Source organism: Nyctibius grandis, chromosome 10 (genome assembly GCF_013368605.1).
Source record: "Nyctibius grandis isolate bNycGra1 chromosome 10, bNycGra1.pri, whole genome shotgun sequence".
NCBI lineage: Eukaryota > Metazoa > Chordata > Aves > Nyctibiiformes > Nyctibiidae > Nyctibius > Nyctibius grandis.
In genome coordinates, this window is record NC_090667.1 from 6,624,189 (window position 1) to 6,644,708 (window position 20,520).

The 20,520-nt window shown below is 46.3% G+C and overlaps 1 protein-coding gene across 2 annotated transcripts in view; it reads right to left on the reverse strand.

Annotated features, from left to right (window-relative positions):
* Window positions 1–9,929: 9,929 nt before the first annotated feature.
* Window positions 9,930–20,520, reverse strand: part of GLRA1 (glycine receptor alpha 1) — a 35,824-nt gene continuing 25,233 nt past the window's right edge. Inside the window, exons 4-9 of one of the 2 annotated variants that reach the window (XM_068408963.1) lie at window positions 17,581–17,804; window positions 15,898–15,980; window positions 15,094–15,231; window positions 14,352–14,566; window positions 13,528–13,674; window positions 9,930–10,244 (exon numbers count right to left, since the gene is read on the reverse strand). In XM_068408963.1, the coding sequence (XP_068265064.1) occupies window positions 9,930–10,244; window positions 13,528–13,674; window positions 14,352–14,566; window positions 15,094–15,231; window positions 15,898–15,980; window positions 17,581–17,804 (1,122 nt within the window). The remainder of the gene's footprint in view (window positions 10,245–13,527; window positions 13,675–14,351; window positions 14,567–15,093; window positions 15,232–15,897; window positions 15,981–17,580; window positions 17,805–20,520) is intronic. The other variant, XM_068408964.1, reaches the window with a different exon arrangement.

A 20,520-nucleotide genomic window follows, 5' to 3' on the forward strand; every position in this document is an offset into this window, starting at 1 on the left:
AAAGTATTCCTGCTGTGTGTGTGTTTGTATCTCCTCTCCAAAGTAAAACCAGATGTGCAATGGTTGTTCTGAAGAGAAATATCTTAAGTATTTTTGTTTTTCTTCTAAAGATAAATTAATTTACAAAACAATGTAAATGGATGTGCGTTTATAGTTGGAAGGGAGAAATTCCTGGGTCCTCCCCTCCTTTTTTATATCACTTAAGTGTAAGTTTTCCGTTACTCCTTATCTCAGTTTTAATATAATAAGCATGATATGCTGTACACTGTGGTGGAATGTGAGTAGACAACACAGTCTATAAAATGTAGTGTCGACAACTATGTTATGCCTGCTGATGGCTGTTGTTTGATCTCAGGTGGGTAGTTACAAAGAGCTGCTTGGGACAGGCTTGTGCATCTTCAGGATTCACAGGCTGCCTCCAGAATGGTGTTCACCAATGCTGCAGGGATGGTAAACTGTGATGAATTGCATGGTGACCTTTGCGTGTCAGGCCATTCTCAGGTGAAGTCCTTAGCGTGTTGCTTCGTCTTCGCATCTCTGTATAGATCTCTTAATTCACTGAAGTTTTACTGTATCTCAAACACGTGTGTGAATGGCTCTTAGCACAGTTGCCTTCTATTTCAGTTCTTTTGAAACAGTCATCTCTTTCCTGAAGCTCGGTAAGTCCATGAAAGAAGAGGCGAGCTCTGGCCATGAGTAGTGCTGTCAGTATGTTGTGACCAGACTCAGGAACCCCACAAACTTAACTTTTTGCCTATGAATTCCATTTCACAGTAGCCTTGAGATGCTCCAAGCGCTGCATTTTTCAGGATAATTAATTCCACATGCATGCGGTGAGTTAAGTCACTTGGCCTTCATGCCTTAACATCTGTGTCTGTCACCTCGTATGCCTCTGGAGTTGGCCTGTCTTTGACCTACCACACCAGTCACAGGGAGTGCAGCGCTGATAGTACGGTGAGATGTTCTGATGTTGCAGTGAGTAGCAAGATGGAGCTCAAAGGCAGAGTTCAAGCACAATGACAACTCTTCCCAGCCAAGGGGAAGGTGGATTACATACCTGTCTCTCAAATTCTCACATAACATCGTTGTTTGAACCTTAATGTTTATTTCCCAAAAATTCCAATTTGGATACGCCCAAAGCTGACAGATCCCCAAATTAACCTGCTGTCTTGACCTGATGTAAGGGGGGATGTATCAATCATGGTTTTGAAATGCGTGTGTCTTTCAACTGCCGTGTCAAGCTGAGTAGCCCTGCTCAGTGCTGGAGGACTGTGAGGTCCTGGGGGTGGAGGTGCTGTTTTTACAGTTCTTCACTTTGAGTAGGTTAACTTGGGAATTTGTCAGCTTGGTCCATGCTGCTTCTGAGCTTATTTTCCCTGCTTCTGACCTAATCCTGGAATTGGAAGAACGCAAGTGTTTTGGACAGAAACATAAGCAGGTTTGGGAAGAGGGGGACGGAAAGGAAACGGTGCAAGTTCAGTGTAAGCAAAGGCAGAGCAGAGTGCTTCAAAGCCCTTGTTCAGTTGTTTCCCCAACCTAGGCAAGCATAAGGTAAAGGAACTCGTGCTCCCTTCTGCTAAGATTTTGTTGGGTCAGCCTCTAGCTGAGCATTTCTTGTAGAGCTGAGCTCTGCTGCTGTGACCAATAGCAATGGTCACACTTACTTAAACAAAATGGTAAGGACAGGATATAACAATAGCCTAATTCATTAGTGGTGGGTGGTTTTATTTTTAATTATTTTTCCTGATAAAAAGTGGGATTGATGGCATGTGAAAGCATGCATCTGATCAAGGACTTGCCAGGATTGTTCATTATACTCCTGCCTGTGCAGGAGGTACTGGTGTCCCTCACCTCTGTGCAGTTGTTCAGTGAGGTGCATTTCCAGCGCCATTCTTATGTTACAGAGGCTGTGCCTTCTCCACTTCCTTTTTTTTATTTGCTGGTTTCTCAGGCTTTGTTTTCAGAGGTGACACTGCCCATCCTGTGTCATACCTCTTCCTCCATGGGACAAGTCAAGCCTCATGAATTCTCTTTCCAACCCCTCAAAGAACAAGGAGCAGTATTTAAAGCCTCAGCTCCCATGAATACCACATGGACTGGGGTTGCAATTGTGACTGCACTTACTACAGTGAGGAGTAAGTGCTACAAGCTCCTGTGCCTTACAGGAGTCTTGATCTGCTCTTCCTTTCTCAACTCTGATCCCTCACTCTACTCTTGGGCAGGGAGCTGAACTTATAGGACTCCTCTACTTATAACACTGCAGCCTCAGAGGAGCAGAGCTGGCCTAGAAGCTGTTATCACAACACAGTTGTGGCCATCTGTGGCACATCACAAGCTCCAGAGCTGGCCCCGCTCCTCAGGGGCTCATGTGTTGGTTCTTTAGCCCATGACAAGCAACCGTGATGAGGACACCTTTAAAAACAAGTAGGTGCATATCCAGGAGAGGTGGCTAAGGCACCACCCTTGGCACAATCTGTTCAATATTGCATAGTTTTAGTTTGATAAAGGTCAGTGTTTGGGGATTAGGTGTCAAGCAAGAAACACTGAAGCCCAAGCCCAAATTCTGCACTGTTGGAAGTCATGGCTTCTTGATCTCCACAGGGCTGTGACAGAGTGATGCTGATTCAAGCAACAATACTATCAGGCCTCCACTATAATTGTGACTGTGAGGGTGTCTTCACTGCAAGGTCAATTCAGGCTTGAACCTGGAGCTGTAATTTGGTGCCCAAATTCTGTGGTGTGCTCCACCCAGGCCAGCTGGCTCAGCTGGTCTGCAGCCTAAAGCTTGATTCGTGTGTTTGTCAGACAAGTAACCCACCAGTGCCCTAGAATTGCCAAGTGCCTCAATGAGACAGACCGTCCTCCCACAGACCCACTGGGGAAGGTGATTTCGGCTTGCTACAGTGCCAACAATCCTGGGACCTGCTTCCAAAAAGCCTTAGCAACAAAAGCTACTTGTAAGCTCTGTGCCCCTCAGACCGGGCAGCTCCAGGCCAGCTCTACCTGTCCCCACTTGTGCCCAGCTTGACTCACCTGCCATAGCAGTGACACACTTGCAGCTCTAATCCAGAGCACGTAGTTAGTGACAGTACCCTGTGCCCCAGCCAGGCTCAGCCAAATTCCCTGGGTGGGTGAAGAGGGTGTCCTTGTTTGGCTTAAGCTACTTATGCAATTCAAGTGGCAAATCTATAAATACAAGCTAATTTTGAGCCAGGCTGATGGTTTATTTATGGTGGTATTATCCTATGCCCAGGAAAAGATGGATGACTTTATACTGGAAGTGCCAACACACTTGAACCTCAGGCTGGGAACAAGTAGTAGGGTTTTGTATCCTCCCTCCTTGCTGAGAACTACCACTGTCGGGAAGCTGCTGAGGTCCCTCTCCCTTGTGCTTTTTGTGGCTGGCTTCTTCCTGTCGGTAGGAGTAGTGGCAGCACTCAGCACAGCCTGCAAGCCCCAGCAGTGATGCTTTGAGTGCTGACAGGATTGTTAAACCAACAAGAAGCCATCCCTGCCTTCCCCCGAAGTGGCAACATCCCCTTGTGCTGAACCTGTTCCCAGTACAGGCACTCTCCCTGTGCATGGCCTGGGTCAAACCCTGGCTAACTCACCTCCAGCACTGCTGGGAGCTGGCCCTGTCCCAGGATGGGCTTCAGCACTCTGTCAATAATAGACCCAGGAGCAGGCATATCACAAACATAAGACTCCCTTACAATTTCTACTCGGAAGCCTGGCAGTAAAGTGCATGAGGACTGCAATTTAGGTTTGCTAGACTTGATAGTCACAATTATTTAACATAATCTCCCTGTTCATGCTGCCAGTTTTGACTCTTGCATCATACCTGTTAGCACTGACTGCCTTGAATGCCAGGAGAAGACAATGATGTGGCATCTAAACAAACCTCTCCTATTGCTTTTCCTTTTCCTTCCCCTTCTCTTCCAGTCTATGCCAAGATCTCATTTGACAATTTAACCAGTAATTTCCTCTGCTAGGTGCTGAAATCATCCCTCTCTTTATAGACTGCCATGTGGTTTGTGTTCTTTACTATGTTACAGTACCAGGAGCCTTGGTCCTTTGCTGGCAGCATGATGCTGGGACAGCGTGATAGGGTAAGTGGGGATAAAGATGAACCAGGAAAGCTGCAGACCCTACGAACGAAAAGGTCAGCCTTCCTGTGCATGGAATGCCTGCTGCAAGGCAGATCACTGGTTAGGATTCCTCACGTGGCTCAGCCTGTAGCTTCCCATTACCAAGCTAACTCCAGTGTCTCCAGTCCAGGCTGTGCACTTCCATGTTCTCTCAGTGTGGGATCACCTGAGGGAATCACCTAAGGGCTGCTCACCCCAGCAGTTCTCAGAGGAGAATGCCTCATCTAGTGCAAGCACCAGCATCTCCCCATCAGCTGCAGGCAGAGCCTGGAGTAGCTCTGAGCAGAAGTCCTGGGCAAAAACGTGCGACAGCTCCTGACATGTTGCCTGGTTCACAACACATTATTTCTTCTGGGGCCCTCTGTTACACACCACGGTAGGAGGAGACTGGGAACAGAAGAACCTGACAAACACCTGCAATATAGCTGGACTGCTGAAAAACATGGAGCCCTACAGGGGTAATAGCCCAAAAGTCTGCCTTCTCTCTGACTTGCGCTGCTTTGCTTTCACACAGAGCACAATCAAAAAAGACTGTTGGCCACCCTTGCATTCCCCAGGAGTCTTCATACATGCTTTGCTATGAGAGCGCTTCCCTGGTGACTCTGTTACCCTGCCCGCTTAGGAGGAATGGTTTTATTCACATATTTTGCCCTGTATTTCTCAAGACACCTATCTGTGCCAGGCCCTTCAAAGGTTGCAGAGCTGAGGAACTTAGCCCCATAGAAATGAAAGTTCAGGTGGTTAAAGAAGAGAGATGAACATAGAAAAACTGAGTATGCTTGAATGAGGTAAGAGACTTGAGCAAGAGAGATGGGCAACTGCCCTTAAGAAATAATTGTTACAGAGAAGGAGATGAGGGGATGGGAAGACTTAAAGGACCTGAAGTAATTTTGAAGATGCTAAAATTAATGAATATTAGCTTCTGCTTTGGTGCTCATCCTAGCACCCTGAAGAGCAATCAAGTAGCTCAATTTTCTACTTGAATAGTATACTGTCTCCATACAAATGATGGAAATCTGTTGAAGCCGGAACAGCACAAGATACCCCTTACATCTCCCTTTGAGAAGAAGGCAGGAGAGTGTCAGGTGCTTCTCTCACTGAACTGAGCTCTGTGGGATGCTCCTGCAGGGCAGGACCTGCTGCTTGCAGTTACCCAGACAGGACCTGGACAGTGTCCAGCTGTCAGGCACTGACCCCAGACCTGTACCCGCGTTGGTGGGATTGGGTTTGGAGGGAGAAGGGGTCCGTATTGTGTTATCCACTGCTGCCGGTAGCAAGGTTTTGGGGTAAGGAATGGGCTATTGAAAGAGATTGTCTGTCTTTGGCACAGGGATGAGAGCTAAGTTTTACTAAGGAATGGTAGTACAGTATAAAAATATGGTTGTATAAAATCTGAAAAATATGGCACCATTTAAAATAGCCTTTTCTCCTCTCATATGTTCCTTTATTTTTAAAAAATATATATTGTATATACTTCTAATCTTTTTTTCCACCAGCATTAGGAAACCAAGCAAGGTCTTCAAATCACAGTCGAGATAAAGGACAACTAATAGTGTAATTTGAATTATCTTGGATTTGCCTTAGAATTAAAGATCTTCAGAAGAGGCAGAAGAAAAAAAAACCTTCCAAAAAAGTCTGGGGAAAAGAAGGAAAAAAGTGTTCACAGGACATGAGAATATTCAGCATTTGAAATTGTTTGATGTGTTTAAGAACAAAGTCCCCCAGCCCTGACCAGCAAAGGCTTCTAGGACAGGAGGAATTGAGGGCACCACCAGACCCGTGAAGGGAATGACCCTGCCCGTGTGTTTGAAGGCAAGCTGGTGCTTTGCCAGGGTCAAGGCTAAGCCTTGCAGTCTGTAGCAGACCACGTGCTTACTGGGCTGTCCTGAACCGTCTTCAGCACTTCTCTCAGATTTTCGCAGTGCTGAGATCCCAGATGGAAAGCTGCTTTAATCAGGAATAAAAGTGGGAAAACTCATCTATCTGACCAAAAAATAGTAACTTTTTCCTACTTTTTTTTTTCTTTTCCACAGTTATATTTATATATAAGGAAAAATAATTCCTGCTCATGAAGGGATACATTTCCAGCAACATCTGGAAATAATATTGTTTGGGATAAAGCTCTCTTTTTCCAAAGAGTCCAAGTGAATTAGGACCCTATTTTCTCTACTGCCAGACCCACTGCTGTCTATTTTATTCAGAGGTTTTGCTTCCAAGCCTCATTCTTACCAAGAGCTAACAATTACCGAGTTAAATTCCATCAATACGCCTGGAAGCTACCCTGCAATATCAAATCCTGTACGTCCTTGCTAATAAATGTAATTGCTGGCACTATTAAAGCAGCCTGCTTTGAAGAAGAAATAGGTTATCAAAGCAAGTTCTGTTGCAATACAGAGACAGAGACTAAACACAGCCTAGTACAGATGGAGAAAAATGTTTGATTTTGAAAACTGCACAGACTTGCCAGGAGCTCCTGGGACAGTCTAAGGTCTTGTCTACGTGGTGAAACTCTCTGGCAGGGTAACGGTGGGATAGCCATCTCAGCACCACCAGACCTTTGCCAAGACCCCAGCATGTTTTGTGTTGGGGTGTGAGTGCTGCTCGCTGGCTGCTTAACGAAGATGAAATAATGCTGCTTATGGTGAGCAGCAAGCGTGCCTGGTGGTTGGCAGAGCCGAACCAGATGCAAAGGGAGGCTGGTAAGTGCATAATTCTTATTTCAGTCCCTAAACTCCGATGGGCACCACTAGCAGCTGAAGTGCTTCTGTATATGTGGGAAATGCAAGCATCTTTCTGATGATTTCTAGTCCCTAATTTACCTTCCTCTGGCCTTACTCAGTGCCAAGAAGTGACACTGGAGCTATAGTGAAGCAGTAACTGTGAACTTGTCTGCATCTCCAAGCAGTAGGTCTAGCATGAACATAGGATTCCTCTTCAGTCTTGAGGCCCTTTTCTAAGCTGGAGCAGAATGAAGCGAGGTGGGAACATATTCCCGGTCTTGCCCTTGGGATGTAGGATAAAAACTCACTTGGGTGAGAAGATGGTGAGTGGGGTTTGTTAACCTACAGGCAACTCCTTAGAGCAGCTCCTGTTAGGAAGGAAACCCACAGCCCTGCAACTGGCTCTGCCCCGGTGAGCCATCCCAGGTAGCCTGGGGAGACTGAGAAGTTGTGTGAACCATGGCCAAGTTGACCGACTCCTAAGTGCAAGGTCTGGGCATTGAGGCAGGACCTTTTTTTCCCAAATGACAGTGATTTGTGGTTGTTCCCCTGCGTGAGCAAGCAGCCGCAGTGCGTGGGCTGCCAAGCCTCTGCCCTGCTGCCGGGCAGGGAGGGGAATTCCCGGGATTTGCTCTTTCATCTCAGACAAGGACGTGTTGTTTAAAGCAATCGTATAACCCGCAGTTGGCACGACTGGCCGTCGCGCATGCAGGGAGAGTTCAATAATTCAGCAAGCAAAACCAGAGCCAGCAGCAGATCTGGGCTCTAGCCAAGGCTCGGAGAGTTGTCCTAGCACCGAGTAACGGCTCTGCTCGACAGCTTGAGATCTGCCTCCTTGGGAAAGCACTGTCTGTCAGGGGAAGGAGAAATCCTCAGCCCACAGGTTTTCTGCTGCTCCAACAGAGGGAAGGGGGAAGGGATTGATGTACGGGTTCACGCTGGTATCGCATGGCCTTTCCCTGTCTCAGCAGTGCAAGGGGAGTCAGAAAGTTAGGTGGCCTTTGCCAAAACATTAGGAAATATTGCCGTTTGCTATAGTCCACACAGTGACCATCATGTTTTTTTCTTTGTTCTCCCTTTTTTTTCCACTTGTTCTCATCCATAGTTTCCTATTTTTTTTTCTCTTTTAAAAATAAAGTGTATTTAGTGCTAATGAAAGGTGCTGAATTGGCAACCTTGGAGATGCGTGTTGCTCTGCCCAGCCCAGGAGAGCTCTAGTTCTTTCTCTGGGCTTTCTCCTCTTGGTACTGACCCTGTGCTAGGACAGCTCACAGGTCCCTGCGCTCCCCTGCCCTCTCCCATAGCTGCCTCTTGCTGCACTGGTTGGGACCTCCATGGCTGAGCATGGGCTCCCACCTCCCGTCCCAGGCTTGGATGCTGCTGACCTGGGCCAGACTGGACCTGACAGTGCTGCAGGGCACATCTGGCTGCTGTGGGGGATGCAGCTTCTGTTCCCAGAGCAAGCATCCTATCTGCAGCCCAGGTCAGCTGTGGGCCAGTCCTGAGCAGGAGATAGGGGTGAGGGGGGAGGAGGGAGAGTGGAAGCAGCCCTTGGCTACCACTTGTCTCTCTGCCTTCATTCAGTGCCTATCCAGACCTGACTCCAAGTGCTTCAGTGCAGACTGATTGTCTCTTCCTTCATACTCTCTTTTACCCGCCTTGCTAAAGTGCAAACGAACCCCGGGTGCTGCAGCCTGGCTCAGGGTCCCAGCGAGGCAACTGGGGCATCAAGCCCTTGACTTGCCCATGCCAGCCCCGAGCCAGCCTTTCAAATAACACCCTGGAGGCATTTGGTGTGTCCCCCCCCAACCCAATCACCAACCTGTGCTACCACTTGGCCAAAGGGCTACCCCTTTGCACACCCATTCCCACCTCCCTCCCCCCTTCCCCATCCCCACCATACTGTGCCAGCCTCTCCATTTTCCCGTCCGTGTTAAAGCTAAATGCAGCACCAAAATAGATACAAAAATAGAGTTTTGGGCCCACTGGCCCAGCTTCGCTATTAATATTACTGCTATGAAATGTCTGAAAATAAAAGCCATTCTCTCTGTACACACCTTCCCCCCCGCCCCTTACTGACAATATTGCCATTCACCCGGTCCTATTGCAACAAGGCATGAATATGCCTGTTTTCTCTATATTTTAAATATAATTTCTGCTTTAACTCATCCAATGCTTCCATCCCCACATTGTAAACAAACATGGCAGAAAGAGGTTTGGAAAAAAAAAAATCCTTCATCATTTCTAGTGTTCTGAATAGTATTTCTGACTCCTGGGACTCGAATCCTGCCAGGTCATTTAGAAGGACAGAAGGTACCTGTGATTTCTGATGAAGGCCCTGATGTCCTTCTCGGGTTTCCCACTGGGCGCGCTCTGATGGGGATGAGCGAGATAATGTATTTGCTTTCCTCTATCCAAAAGTCACAAAGTGTTTGATCGGCAAACCCGTGACTAAAAAAATATATAAAATAAACAACAACGCACAGCCTCTTTCTTAAGTTTCCCTGTCTATCCAATTTTCAAAGTGCAAAACCTAGAGAAGCATAGAATGGTTTTCTTGGTGTGTTTTTTTTTTCCTTTTGTTAGGGCTTTTTCACCCCCACGTGCTTGACTGGTATGGCCTTTCTATAGCAAAAGTCAGATAAAGCGTAATTGCGGTCGTTTCTGCACATGGAATTATGAATCATTCCAGTGACTTGAGAATCGAAGCTATTAATAGGCTAAAAAAAGGATTTTTTTTATCTTTTTCTGTTTGTTTTCTTTTTGCGTTATAATTAAGCATGAATATATATTAATATATTACACTGCTTGGATTGCAGCTGGAGCAATCCAAACCTTCCTATGCCGTAAAACTAATGCCCACCCTGCACTCCTCAGATGGAGAGCATTTTTCCTCCTCCCTGTGCCGGTTATTCTCAGTTCACATGATTAAAAGTCCCTCCCAGCCCCCCTCCCCTTTTGTTTTAGTAGATATTGCCACATTCTTAAATTCATGCATTGCTGCATTGCTATTGCACATATATAAAGGATCGCTCAAACCCTCCCAGCTGCTCCCCTTCCCTCACTGGTTGTGCACATCCTCTCTGCGGACGATCTTGTAGATGATCCAGTAGAAAATGTTGAAGATGAGGAACGCCATAGGGAAGCCAATGCGTGAGATCTTGTCGATCTTCTTGGCTCGCTGAATGAAGAGCTTTCGCATCTCCTCGGGGGAGCGGGACGGCGGGGGGACCGGGTTGGCTGTGTTGTTGTTGTTGGCGCCCTTGACGGAGATGCCATCCTTGGCTTGTAGGCAAGCTGGTCCCATCCCGTAGGCAGTGAAGTTGAACCTGCCTTCACCAGCTTCGTCCTCCTGAAACAGATTCAGCATGGGACTCTACTTAAAATGAGATATAGAGAGTGCACCCTCGCTATAAGGCTCTCCACTGACAGCTTCCTGCTCTGCAAGGGAAAGATACCTCCATCATGCCCCTACCTCGGTGCCCTTGGACAAACCCTCTGCTCTTGGGAGATTAGCCTTATAGAGGGGTGCCAGCTGTGTGATGCACAGATGCAAATCAGGGGATCCAGGCACCCCATGGAAAACAGGACTGACTTCCACCGCACTGGTGTCTTTGACATACTTGAACGGTTTGTGGTGCTGTGTTCATTTTCCCAATTGCATCCCCTGTTTTGCTTCTGCCTCTCCCTCCCCCCCCCACTCCTATCAGCACCTTCTTTGCTTTGCCTGTGCCGCATCAGCGTGCCCAGAAGGAGTGGGCTCCATGTAACTCAGGCAGTTGAAGCCACAGCGTGAGACTTCCTACAGAGTTACATGGATGTGCTGGTGGTGAGACCTGTCCAGGAAAAGACCTCTGCAGGCAGCGTGCAACCAGCCCTCAGCTCACCTGCCCACGGAACCCCCCGAGCCTCACAGCCCCTCCCCACAAGCCATCTTGTAGGTGAGGAATAGAAGAGCTCCTCTGCGGGTCAACGGTAAGACGTGGCTGCTTTTGTTAATTCCAATTATTGAGCAAGAAAAATAACTTATTTTCTGGTCTAAAGGCAAATGCTATTGCTGTTTTTTGGTGGAGGCCTTGCAGGCTTCTCAGAACAATTTAGCCCTCTTTTATTGAACACGGGGATGTAATCACAGGAAAACCCAAGTTTGGCCAAAGTAATACAACCAGGCAGTTGCAGAGGCAGGGTCAGAAACCCAAGTCTCTTGACTACAGGTCACCAAGGCTAATTGTTACACCAATGGTGCTAATGATCTGTCATGGAGGCTGATCCATGCTGTGTCCCCCAACACTGACCTACTGGCCCCCTCCCTCATAGCCTGCCTGCCCGATGTGCCCTGCTGCCCCTTCCTCTCTCCTTTGCAGAGTGTCTTTTCTGGATGGCCCCGTATCGAGCAGGTAGCTGCGTGGGATGGAGGAGCAGGAGGGAGACCACGCTGGCATATCTGAGCAAAGCAAAACAACCCAAATAAAATCAAGCCTTCTTTTTTTGTTGGGTTTTTTTTGGCGGGGGGGGGGGGAGTGTGGCAAGCTGGTGAGTCTAGTCGATCTTTCTAGTCTAGTCCTCCCCCTTCTTCCAGAGGGAAGGAAATAAGAGGTGGCTCAGAAAAGGAAAGAGCCAATTAAAACCTGGCAATGGATATATTGATTTGACTTTTATTTTTTAGAGAGGAAGAAAGACTGTTAATGATGAGAACAATCTAGAACCTTGCATCTAACACTAAGGAAAGTAAGAAACATATTCGTCTGGATTCACTTGTATTAATGCCAGATGGTGGCTCATTGTCTGGCGCATTGAGCTGTGAAGAATGGCGAGTAGGTTTTGATTTGGGCAGACCTAATAAATGTGGGCATGGGCTGGTCCTCTCCCCAGCTGCCTCCACCAGCATGGACCACTGCAACATCTCACTTGTTTTCAGACTGCAATGTCATACCTAAACCAGGCAGAGCTATCCAGACAAGTCAGGACATCAGGACAGAGCAATTAGGTTCTTTGGCAGCTGCACTAATCCATTTGCTTCTTTGCAGTCAGCTACTAGTTTTCTGCTGAGCCTGCAAACCTTGTTCATTTTGCTTTTGCAAGTGTTCTTGTTTATGCTTTGTTCCAATTAAATTGCTGTGAGATTGGGCAGGGGTTGTAATAGCAGCCTTGTGTTCAATGGAACATCTCTGGCAAATATCTTTTAAACTCATCTGTGTATTAGTGGCTTTTTTCTCCTCATTGTTTTGTCAACAGAACGATCTGCATGCAACTGCACGGATCCAGAGACAGGATGCCTGAATCTAGATGAAGGGATAAAAGCACTTACAAGGCACCCATGTTGGGTGGCTTTAGCTTTGGCTCTATTAAGCAGGCTGCATCTTCTGAACCAAAGCTGCCTCAGCTGTTTTTGAGATGGCAGGGTCTTGCTCTGGCCAGACAAAAATCAATGGGTGCTGATGGTCTCATCTGTTACTTCTTTTCCCTTGCATTTGTCCAACACTTTTCATCTCTGGTCCTGACTGGGTTGGGGACAACTGAACAATGATCTCCTGTTTTGCAGATAGGACAACCGAAACAGAGAGAGGCAAATCTACATAAAGACTGGGATTCCTGCTCCTTAGCCACCACTGCCTCCTGGAATGGTGGCAGTTCTCCAAGCACACACTGTGAACTGCTGTAGGACAGGTTAGACCCTGGGAAAGACTTTTAATGGCTGGGACAGTGAAGCAATGGAATGAGAGGTCTCTGAATGGGACGGATCATGGAGGGCTCTTTAAAATAGAGGGCAGACAAATACCTATGAGGAATATTCTAGGCAGACCTTGGTGGTTTCCTGGAGGCTCTCTTGAGATTCCCATCAGCAAAATTTTCTATGGTTTTTTTTTCTAGCAAATTTACTGTTTTTTTAATTCCAGCTTGAGGGCAGCCTACAGGCCTGGTGCTGACAATTTGATACCACCTACCTCATTCTACTAGTTAATTAAGGACAATTTTTAAGTGCCTTTCGTCTTATGATCACCTTTAATTTCTTTCTAGTGCATGCAGTGAAGTGAAATCTTTGCTGTGGTACCTCAGCCTAAAAGCTAGTAGAGTCCAGGCTGCGGGAGATGCATATCTGACACATGCATGCTTGGGCTGGCGTCAGTCATGGCGAGTAAGCATGGCGCAAGGCTAAGACTGAGAATAATTCTCTTTCCTTCCAAGAGGAATTTGCAGCCAGTGTGAGAAGCAGATGCTTTTGAATACAGAAATGACAGAGACAAAAGAGGTGTCACTTACCTCTGGGCTAATGTAGTCTGTCTTGTTGGGGGATGCTGTTCTCTGACAGACATCCCTCACACCTCCCTGCCTGCCTCCCCCCAGCCCTTGCTGAGTCTTCTGAAGAGAACTCAGACCAGAACATTGCTGTGTGAAAATTATTCTGTTGAGAACAACCCTTTTGTCTTAGACCACTTGGCTAGCTGACAAAACCCAGCTTGCTAGACTCCTGGGGACAGCAGACTGTTAGAAGAGACACAATTCATTGAGGTAGCCCTGCTTTTTGATGTGTGACCCTCCTTAACATCTGACTGTATACTGAGGACTTCCCTGGGAGCTAGTGGCTTGGTTCAGTTGACCATGTAATGATGTTCTGCTGGGACAGATTCCAGCCGTGTCCTTCATGCTTTATGTATTACCTTATGGTGCCTCCTCTTCCTTCTGAACCTGAGCAGCTCTTTGTGCTGCCGCGACACGAAGTTGACAGCAGCATACTCTAGAAGTGCGGAGAACACAAACAGCAAGCACACGGCCATCCAGATGTCTATGGCCTTCACATAGGACACCTAGGAATCAGAAAGAGAGACTGAGATGGGGTGGCTTGTTCACCCAAAAGCCTTTTTGCTTGCCAAATTACATGTTACTCCCAAGGTCTTTGGAAGGAGTTGGATCAAGCCATGATATGGTTCACATCTGCTTTTGGATACCAAAATCTAACTCATTTAATATGAATGTATTATCAGGGCACTGAAACTGCTCCTGGGCTCTTAGGTAGCAATAATTCTACAGTTTTTAATTTATCCAGGTCTTGGTTGTGGTGGTTTGTATGCAAGGAAAATAGTAATCCAATCTGACCACACCAGAAGTCTTTCATAAGAGGGAAATTCAGTACTATTATAAAAGTATGATGGTCAAGTGAGTAAAAGCTGGAATGTAGAGTGTATATCCATGTGTGGTTGTTGCAGGGGTTTGTAAGGTAGGGAGTTCCTGGCTACTGGGAGCTGTGGTGGATCTTGGGGTGAGTGCTGAATCTTAGGGGAAGTTTTGCTGCTAGTCATAGGAACTCTGCTAAAATTTTTGCAGGAGGGGTCTGGAATTTGTTCTCCTTACCTTTAAATTGGAATAGTGCAATAGCAGCAGAATGTCTCTTATGTTGAGCAGGAGGATCTGCGTGGTGACTTACTTATGTGCTGTGTCCAGAGAGCGCACATTTCCCCCTGCCCCGAGAAGGTATGTTCCCTACCTTGGGCAGTGATGCTCGGGAACCAGAGCTCTGCGTGGTCATAGTGAGCACTGTGGTGATCCCCAGGCCAACACGAGCAGGTGCAGCATCCATATTGATCCAGAAGGAGATCCAGGACAGAATGACAATAAGGAGGCTGGGGATGTACATCTGGATCAAATAATAGCCCATCTGCCGCTCCAGGTGGAAACGAGCTTCTATACAGGTGAACTTGCCTGAGAATGACGGGAGATACATGGAAGATAACTGATAAGGCACGGTGAGCCTCCTGTTTTCAGCTATTCATCTGGGGACTTTCCTTGCATTGCCTAGAACCAGAGTCTTGTTAAAGGAGGAAATTAACAGCTGTTGTCTGGTTCTGAAATATGTATGTACAACACCAACATAGCAAAGAAAGCTCTTGGCAGTATATCCTTTGTCACTTAAATTTCACCTGCTCCCTTGCATCAAAGATAAAAGACATGGGGAGAGAAGGTCCAGACCAAACACCCTTGAACTGATGCAGATGTTACTGGGGACAAGAGGGTTCCACACACTTGTGTCTATTAGCTTTTTATTGCTTATATGTGTGTCTGTTTACTGGCAACATGTCTATGTGTATTTGTTTATGTGTTGTCCCTAGCTGTATAGGACAAGGCTTGTATCACCAGAGTGCCATCAGACATAGCAAGAGACTCTGGCAAATGCATAGTCCTGAATTTCTCTCTAATGAACCCAGCAGCTAAGGGTAAACAGCACTGACCTGTGTTGTAGTGCTTTGTGCAGTATCTCAAGTCTTTTTCTTCTTTGAGGATAAACTGAGGCAATGTCAGCCCGTCAGCAACTTGCACGGCTCCTTTTTCTTGCCACTCAAATATGAGATCATTCATTGTGTAGCCAACTGTTGAGAGGAGGGAACAAATACCATGTGAAACACATATTAAATACTGATCTGGAATGGCACAGACTTGTAGAAGAGAGCTATGCTTGGAGACAGGGGCTTATCCTGGCCTTCCTTGGCAATGCTGTAATGAGTGGGATTTGGGTTGAGGCAGAACTGCTTGTGCATGTGGTAAAACTAGGGTAATGACCTGCACTGGGGCTGTGACGGAGTGCAATGAATTGTCTGCAATAAATCACATTTTTTCTTGAATTTGGCTTGTTGAGCTGTTAGCTATTTTTTTCGGACTTGACCTCTGTCTCTGAATGAAGTTGTTCATCGTCTTTCCCTCCTTTGGGATAAGCAACATGTACAAGGGGCAAATGTTCATCCAGAGAGAAAAAATCCCATTTGCAGCTGAAAGCACTTTCACCTTTCTCCTCCAAAGTGAAAGGCCAATGTAAATACAAGCAAGCCAGGGCTCCTCTTGTGGGATCTTTTAAGGTTTGGCTTCTCTAGGAAATGTCACATGCTGAATGAATGGAAAATCCTGAGCAAGTGGTTCTTAAGCAAGACTCCAGTGAAGGCTGAACTGGGAATGGGTTGCAGCTGGGGAGGGAGATGGCAGTGGAGAGGGAGAGGGAAAACACATCCTCTCTCCAAAATGGAGATGTGCGCAGGACTCACAGCTTTCTAACTGCATGATGCACGTCTGTACGTCCATGGGGAAGTTCTTCAGGTCCATGGGGCAGGCCAGAGTCAGCGTGATCCTGAGGAGAGAAGACAGTACAGGGGAATGCCGAACACTTTGTGGTACTGATGAGGGGGTGAACTCTCTCGGACACCCAACGTTGCGAACAGGCTGCTACCTTGCCTGAGACATGCTGGTGTGCTAGGGGGAATGACTGATCATTCACCTCTTCCCTGCCTATATTTTCACACATGGTGTTGGAAAGCATCAGAAATGCTGGGCATTTGGGTCTGCAATATAATTCCTGGCACAGTCACCTGCTGCAGATGGCATTTCATTGCAATGTTGTTTTGGACTGTGCAGAACAAAGAGTTCCCACAGTTTTGCTGCTTCTGTCTTCATTTCTTGCCTCAGGTTCACAAGAGTCTGGATTAACAGCAAGCCCAAACCCATCCTCTAGACCCCACAGATACATTTCTAGAGACTGGCACTGGAAACCTTTGAACAGAACATTTTTATGCCAGAAAAAAAAATTACATTTGGTCAAGATCACACATTGCTATGGGGGAAAAGAGAGACTTTGGTGGTATTTTCTGCAGGGAAAATGCCCTATGGTAAGTCAGTATGAATCTCTGTATCTTCCTGAATTCCTGCTGTGCCTCTTGAGACCTCTAGTTTTTTCTCTTGAGCTTCATTTTCCACTAAGTGCAGGCTTCATTTTCTGTGGTATTGCTGTGCTGGCCTATACCATGATCTATGCTCAAAATGTTTGCTTGGTTCAACAAGCTGATACTAAATGGTTTGATTCATTTAGCTAGACTTGTGTTATTTGGTTTGATAATGCTAAAAATGCTGGTCCCTGAAGTGTTTAGATTTTTCAGCTTTTTGCTTTGATGTAGAAATTGCAGAATTTCCTGGGGAACAGGAATTGAATTTTTCTATCATCAGACCTTCAAGAAACTTAGAAGGAGGGAAAGATATTTTAACTTAAATCCTTATGTTGGAAGAAATTATCTGCTTGAGTTTAGAGACATGTTGGGACAGAAGATGTTGTGACACTAGAAAGGATTGACCTGCTCAAGCTTACTTTTCATGAAAACAAACAACTGCATTTTCTGTATTTAAACAAACACCTGAGTAGAAGAGTCACCACTAACCTTTGCCCACTTTTTGTTTTTCTCATTGCATCTCTGGCAGGGGACTCCATCTCTGATCAATCAGAGAGATAAGCCTTCAATTACACCTTCAAACAAGTCCCTTGAGAAGAATTCACTGTAAATATCTGCCAGATGTGAAAGAGGGGTGACTGTAGCTGTGACTAGGTCATGAGGTGCTGAGCACATGCTGGACAAGTGTATGCTGAGAAGACATCAGAGAGTGAAATCCTCAAGGATTTCCATCCATGGGATATTTCAATTTGGCCAGACAAAGCCACAGCTGATCTGATCTGTTGTTGTCAATCGTCAGGAGGAGGTTGCATGGGAGACCTCCAGAGGTCCCTTCCCACCACATTGCTATGACACTGTTAATTGTGTGATCTCCCGCTTAAAAAAAACCTCAATTTCTTTTATCCAATGACATGCTCAAAGTCTTCACTTTCTCATTTCAGGCTTGAATAGTGGGAGTTTAGCTCTGCCCTCGCCCACCTTGGTGGAGCTCTCCCCATTGAGTCACCTCACCTGATGCTATAGAGGACATTGCCATTTCTGGAGATCCTCAGAAGCTTGTTGTCTGTGGTGATCTCATGGAAATGGGCCCCTTTCTCATTAGCGAAGAACAAGTCAGGCTTCCAGATGGAGTCCAGCATAGAGGGGTCCAGGTCCAGGGAGTCATCAGGGTATTCGTTGTACGCCAGCCGTGGGTCGTTCCACTGCTGTCGCAGGAAGATGTTCACTCTGTAATCCTGCACGGTGCAAGCAGGGAGCAGAGAAATGCACTTAGTGCTCAGAGTAGGCTGAAAATCCTGAGAACTGGGGAACATGTACTAATATCATTCTCAAAAACAAACCATGTCTAGGCCTACATTCCCAAGCTGTGGCAAGCCCTCTTGGCATTATTTCTCAAGGAGCTGTCATTATTTTTAGCTCTGTAGCTTACAGCTATCTCATAGCATGAGCAGCTGCCTATCCTTGCATCCCTCTATTGCAGCTGTGTGTGAAGAGTCAAGACCTCTAGTCTGAACCCTGGGGCTGGAGAAGCAATTTTCAGTTGTGGAGGTCGTAAGGGCTGGTGTTAAAAAGATGACTGTTGCAGAGGATTAAGGGGGAAAGGACATTGACAACACTGTCCTTTCAGTGTGGAACCATCCCACGTTGTGACTATATATGGTTCCTCCAGACTTGTGAAAAGGCACAGTGAGATAGGCAGTCCATGGAAGGGTTATTCCCTGTGTGTCCACTAATATAAGGGTAACTCAGATGAACTGACGGGTCCAGTTGCCCTTGACAAGAGTATGTGAACATGGGAGGGATGTGAATGAAGTCTGCTCTCCTAATCCTAAGTGAGGGTTCTGGGTTCCCCTCTCTAATGTCAAAATGCCATAAATGCTACAGATTTTATAGATCAGCCGTCTTGTTTAATTGAAGCTAGTCCCCCAGCACTATGCAAAACGATATCTGCCTTGTAACTGTGCGTCTTACAGCTCCCCTGAGTTCCCAGGCCAAGGCTGGCTGCTGAGGTCGAGCTCAGACGCTCTCCTGGACAATTAAAGGCAGTTTCTGTTCTCCCTGTCTGACCAATAACTTCCCAGGCTGACCTGCGTGCCCCTTTTCTGCTGAATTTCACATAAGAAAGTGAGCCAACAAATTGAAATGGTGAGAGGACGTGCCAGCTATTGGGAGAGGGATAAAAGCTCCATGTCCATAAATTAATTGACTTTTTCTAAGTTTAGAGGCAGACTGCACCTGAAGAGCAGCATATAATAAACCGATTTCACTGCCCTGGCTCAAACTAAGAGTTGCTATTATGATTAAGGGTTTCTTTGGTGCCTTTCTAATACTAATGTACTTCATAGAGACTTTTATGAAGAGGCAGTTAATGGAGGGTGTCTGACATGCTTACAGGTATCTAGTGCCTGCTGCAGGCACTAGGATCTTTCTTTCAGTGAGAGTATTTGTCATCTCTGAGGAGATCTCTCTGACTCTGCTCAGGTCTGTTCTTTCCATCTGGAGAACACAAAGCTCTGGTGTTGAAGAGTGCATGTGGAGGAGAGTCTTTCTGATGTTACCGCCTCAAATGTTCGCTTGACTGTGACCCTACAGCCTCTTGTCTAGGAGGACATGACTCTTGTGGAGTCCAGTCACACTGGAGGGTTGGGACAGGATTGTGTCTTGAGTGCCTTGTGTTTTTGGATGGGGCAGTTTACAGCCAAGCCATGGTCTAGAATCTGTTTCAGGCCACTTAGTGCCACCTGCATCCTCGGAGCACAGAAGCTGCTAATGACATTAATGATTGTGACAACAGCAAATGGACTGAGAACTTGATGCTAAAAGGAGCAGACATCTGAACATGACAGAGTTGCAACACTGTCTCCTTCTGCTGATATTCCAAATGTCACCTTCACAAGTCCTAGTGCATCCCTCTGATTTAATTATTCATCTCTGTCCATCCTGGATAATGTGTCTTGAAAAAATGTGAATAGCTATGGACAGCCAGGAACCAGGGTCTTAGTGCAGGACTAGCCAATCACACAAACCTGAAAAGGGAAAGCAACCCTGAATCTCCACTTCCCATGGCACACAGCAACTCCCTGAACAGCTTGTATACTTTTAATTCTCCCTTTTCTACATGTAAAGATCTGCAGCCACTGCAGTCAGGGGAAATCAATGTCACTGACCTAATAGGTAGAAAGCAAAAGGTTGTTTTGCTTATTCAGCTACAAATAAGCTGGATGCTAGCAGGTCAGCTCCAGTTGGGGGTTTATGTCATGTACAACATAAATTAAGCTCATGTTTGGAAGAAACTTCAGTGGTAGCTGCCCAGAAGTGTTCTCAGCCTGACGGAGTGTTGGAAGGGAGAGGAAATGGAGCCAATCTCTCTCCAAAAGCCTGTGTTGCTGTGGATAAGCTTTGTTGCTGCAGTAAATTCACAATTTCAGCTCCAAAACTTGCCAAAAGGAAAGGAAAGGGTGAGAAGTGTAGTGTGGTTTATGTTGCCACCACAGCAGGCATAAGAGGCCACAGACAGAATGATTGCCATAGTCTTCACCACCATGATGAAGGATCTTAATCACATGCTTGTGGGACAAATGAAAAATTAACTTCTCACAGTAGATGGCTGTGAGAAGGCTCCTCCTAAATCATCTCCAGAGATCAAGTGTCCTCTAATCATGTCCTACATAGGAACAGTGCAGGGGCATGTCATGGATGTGTAATGTGGTGTGAGAGACTGCACTACCTCCTTCCAGAGGATGTTCAGCAGTGTGGCAGGTAACTCTGGTGCATGCTATACTTTGTGTTCCTCCTTTGGAGACAAGGGTTTGCAGTGGATATTTTTTGTTTTGGAATATAGACACCTGAGCATTTGTGTTGTGCCATAAAAAAGGCAAGGACAAAGAAATGTAATTCATGCACTAAATGCAATTCTCTGGCTTTGCTATTTTATGGCATTAGGCTTTTACC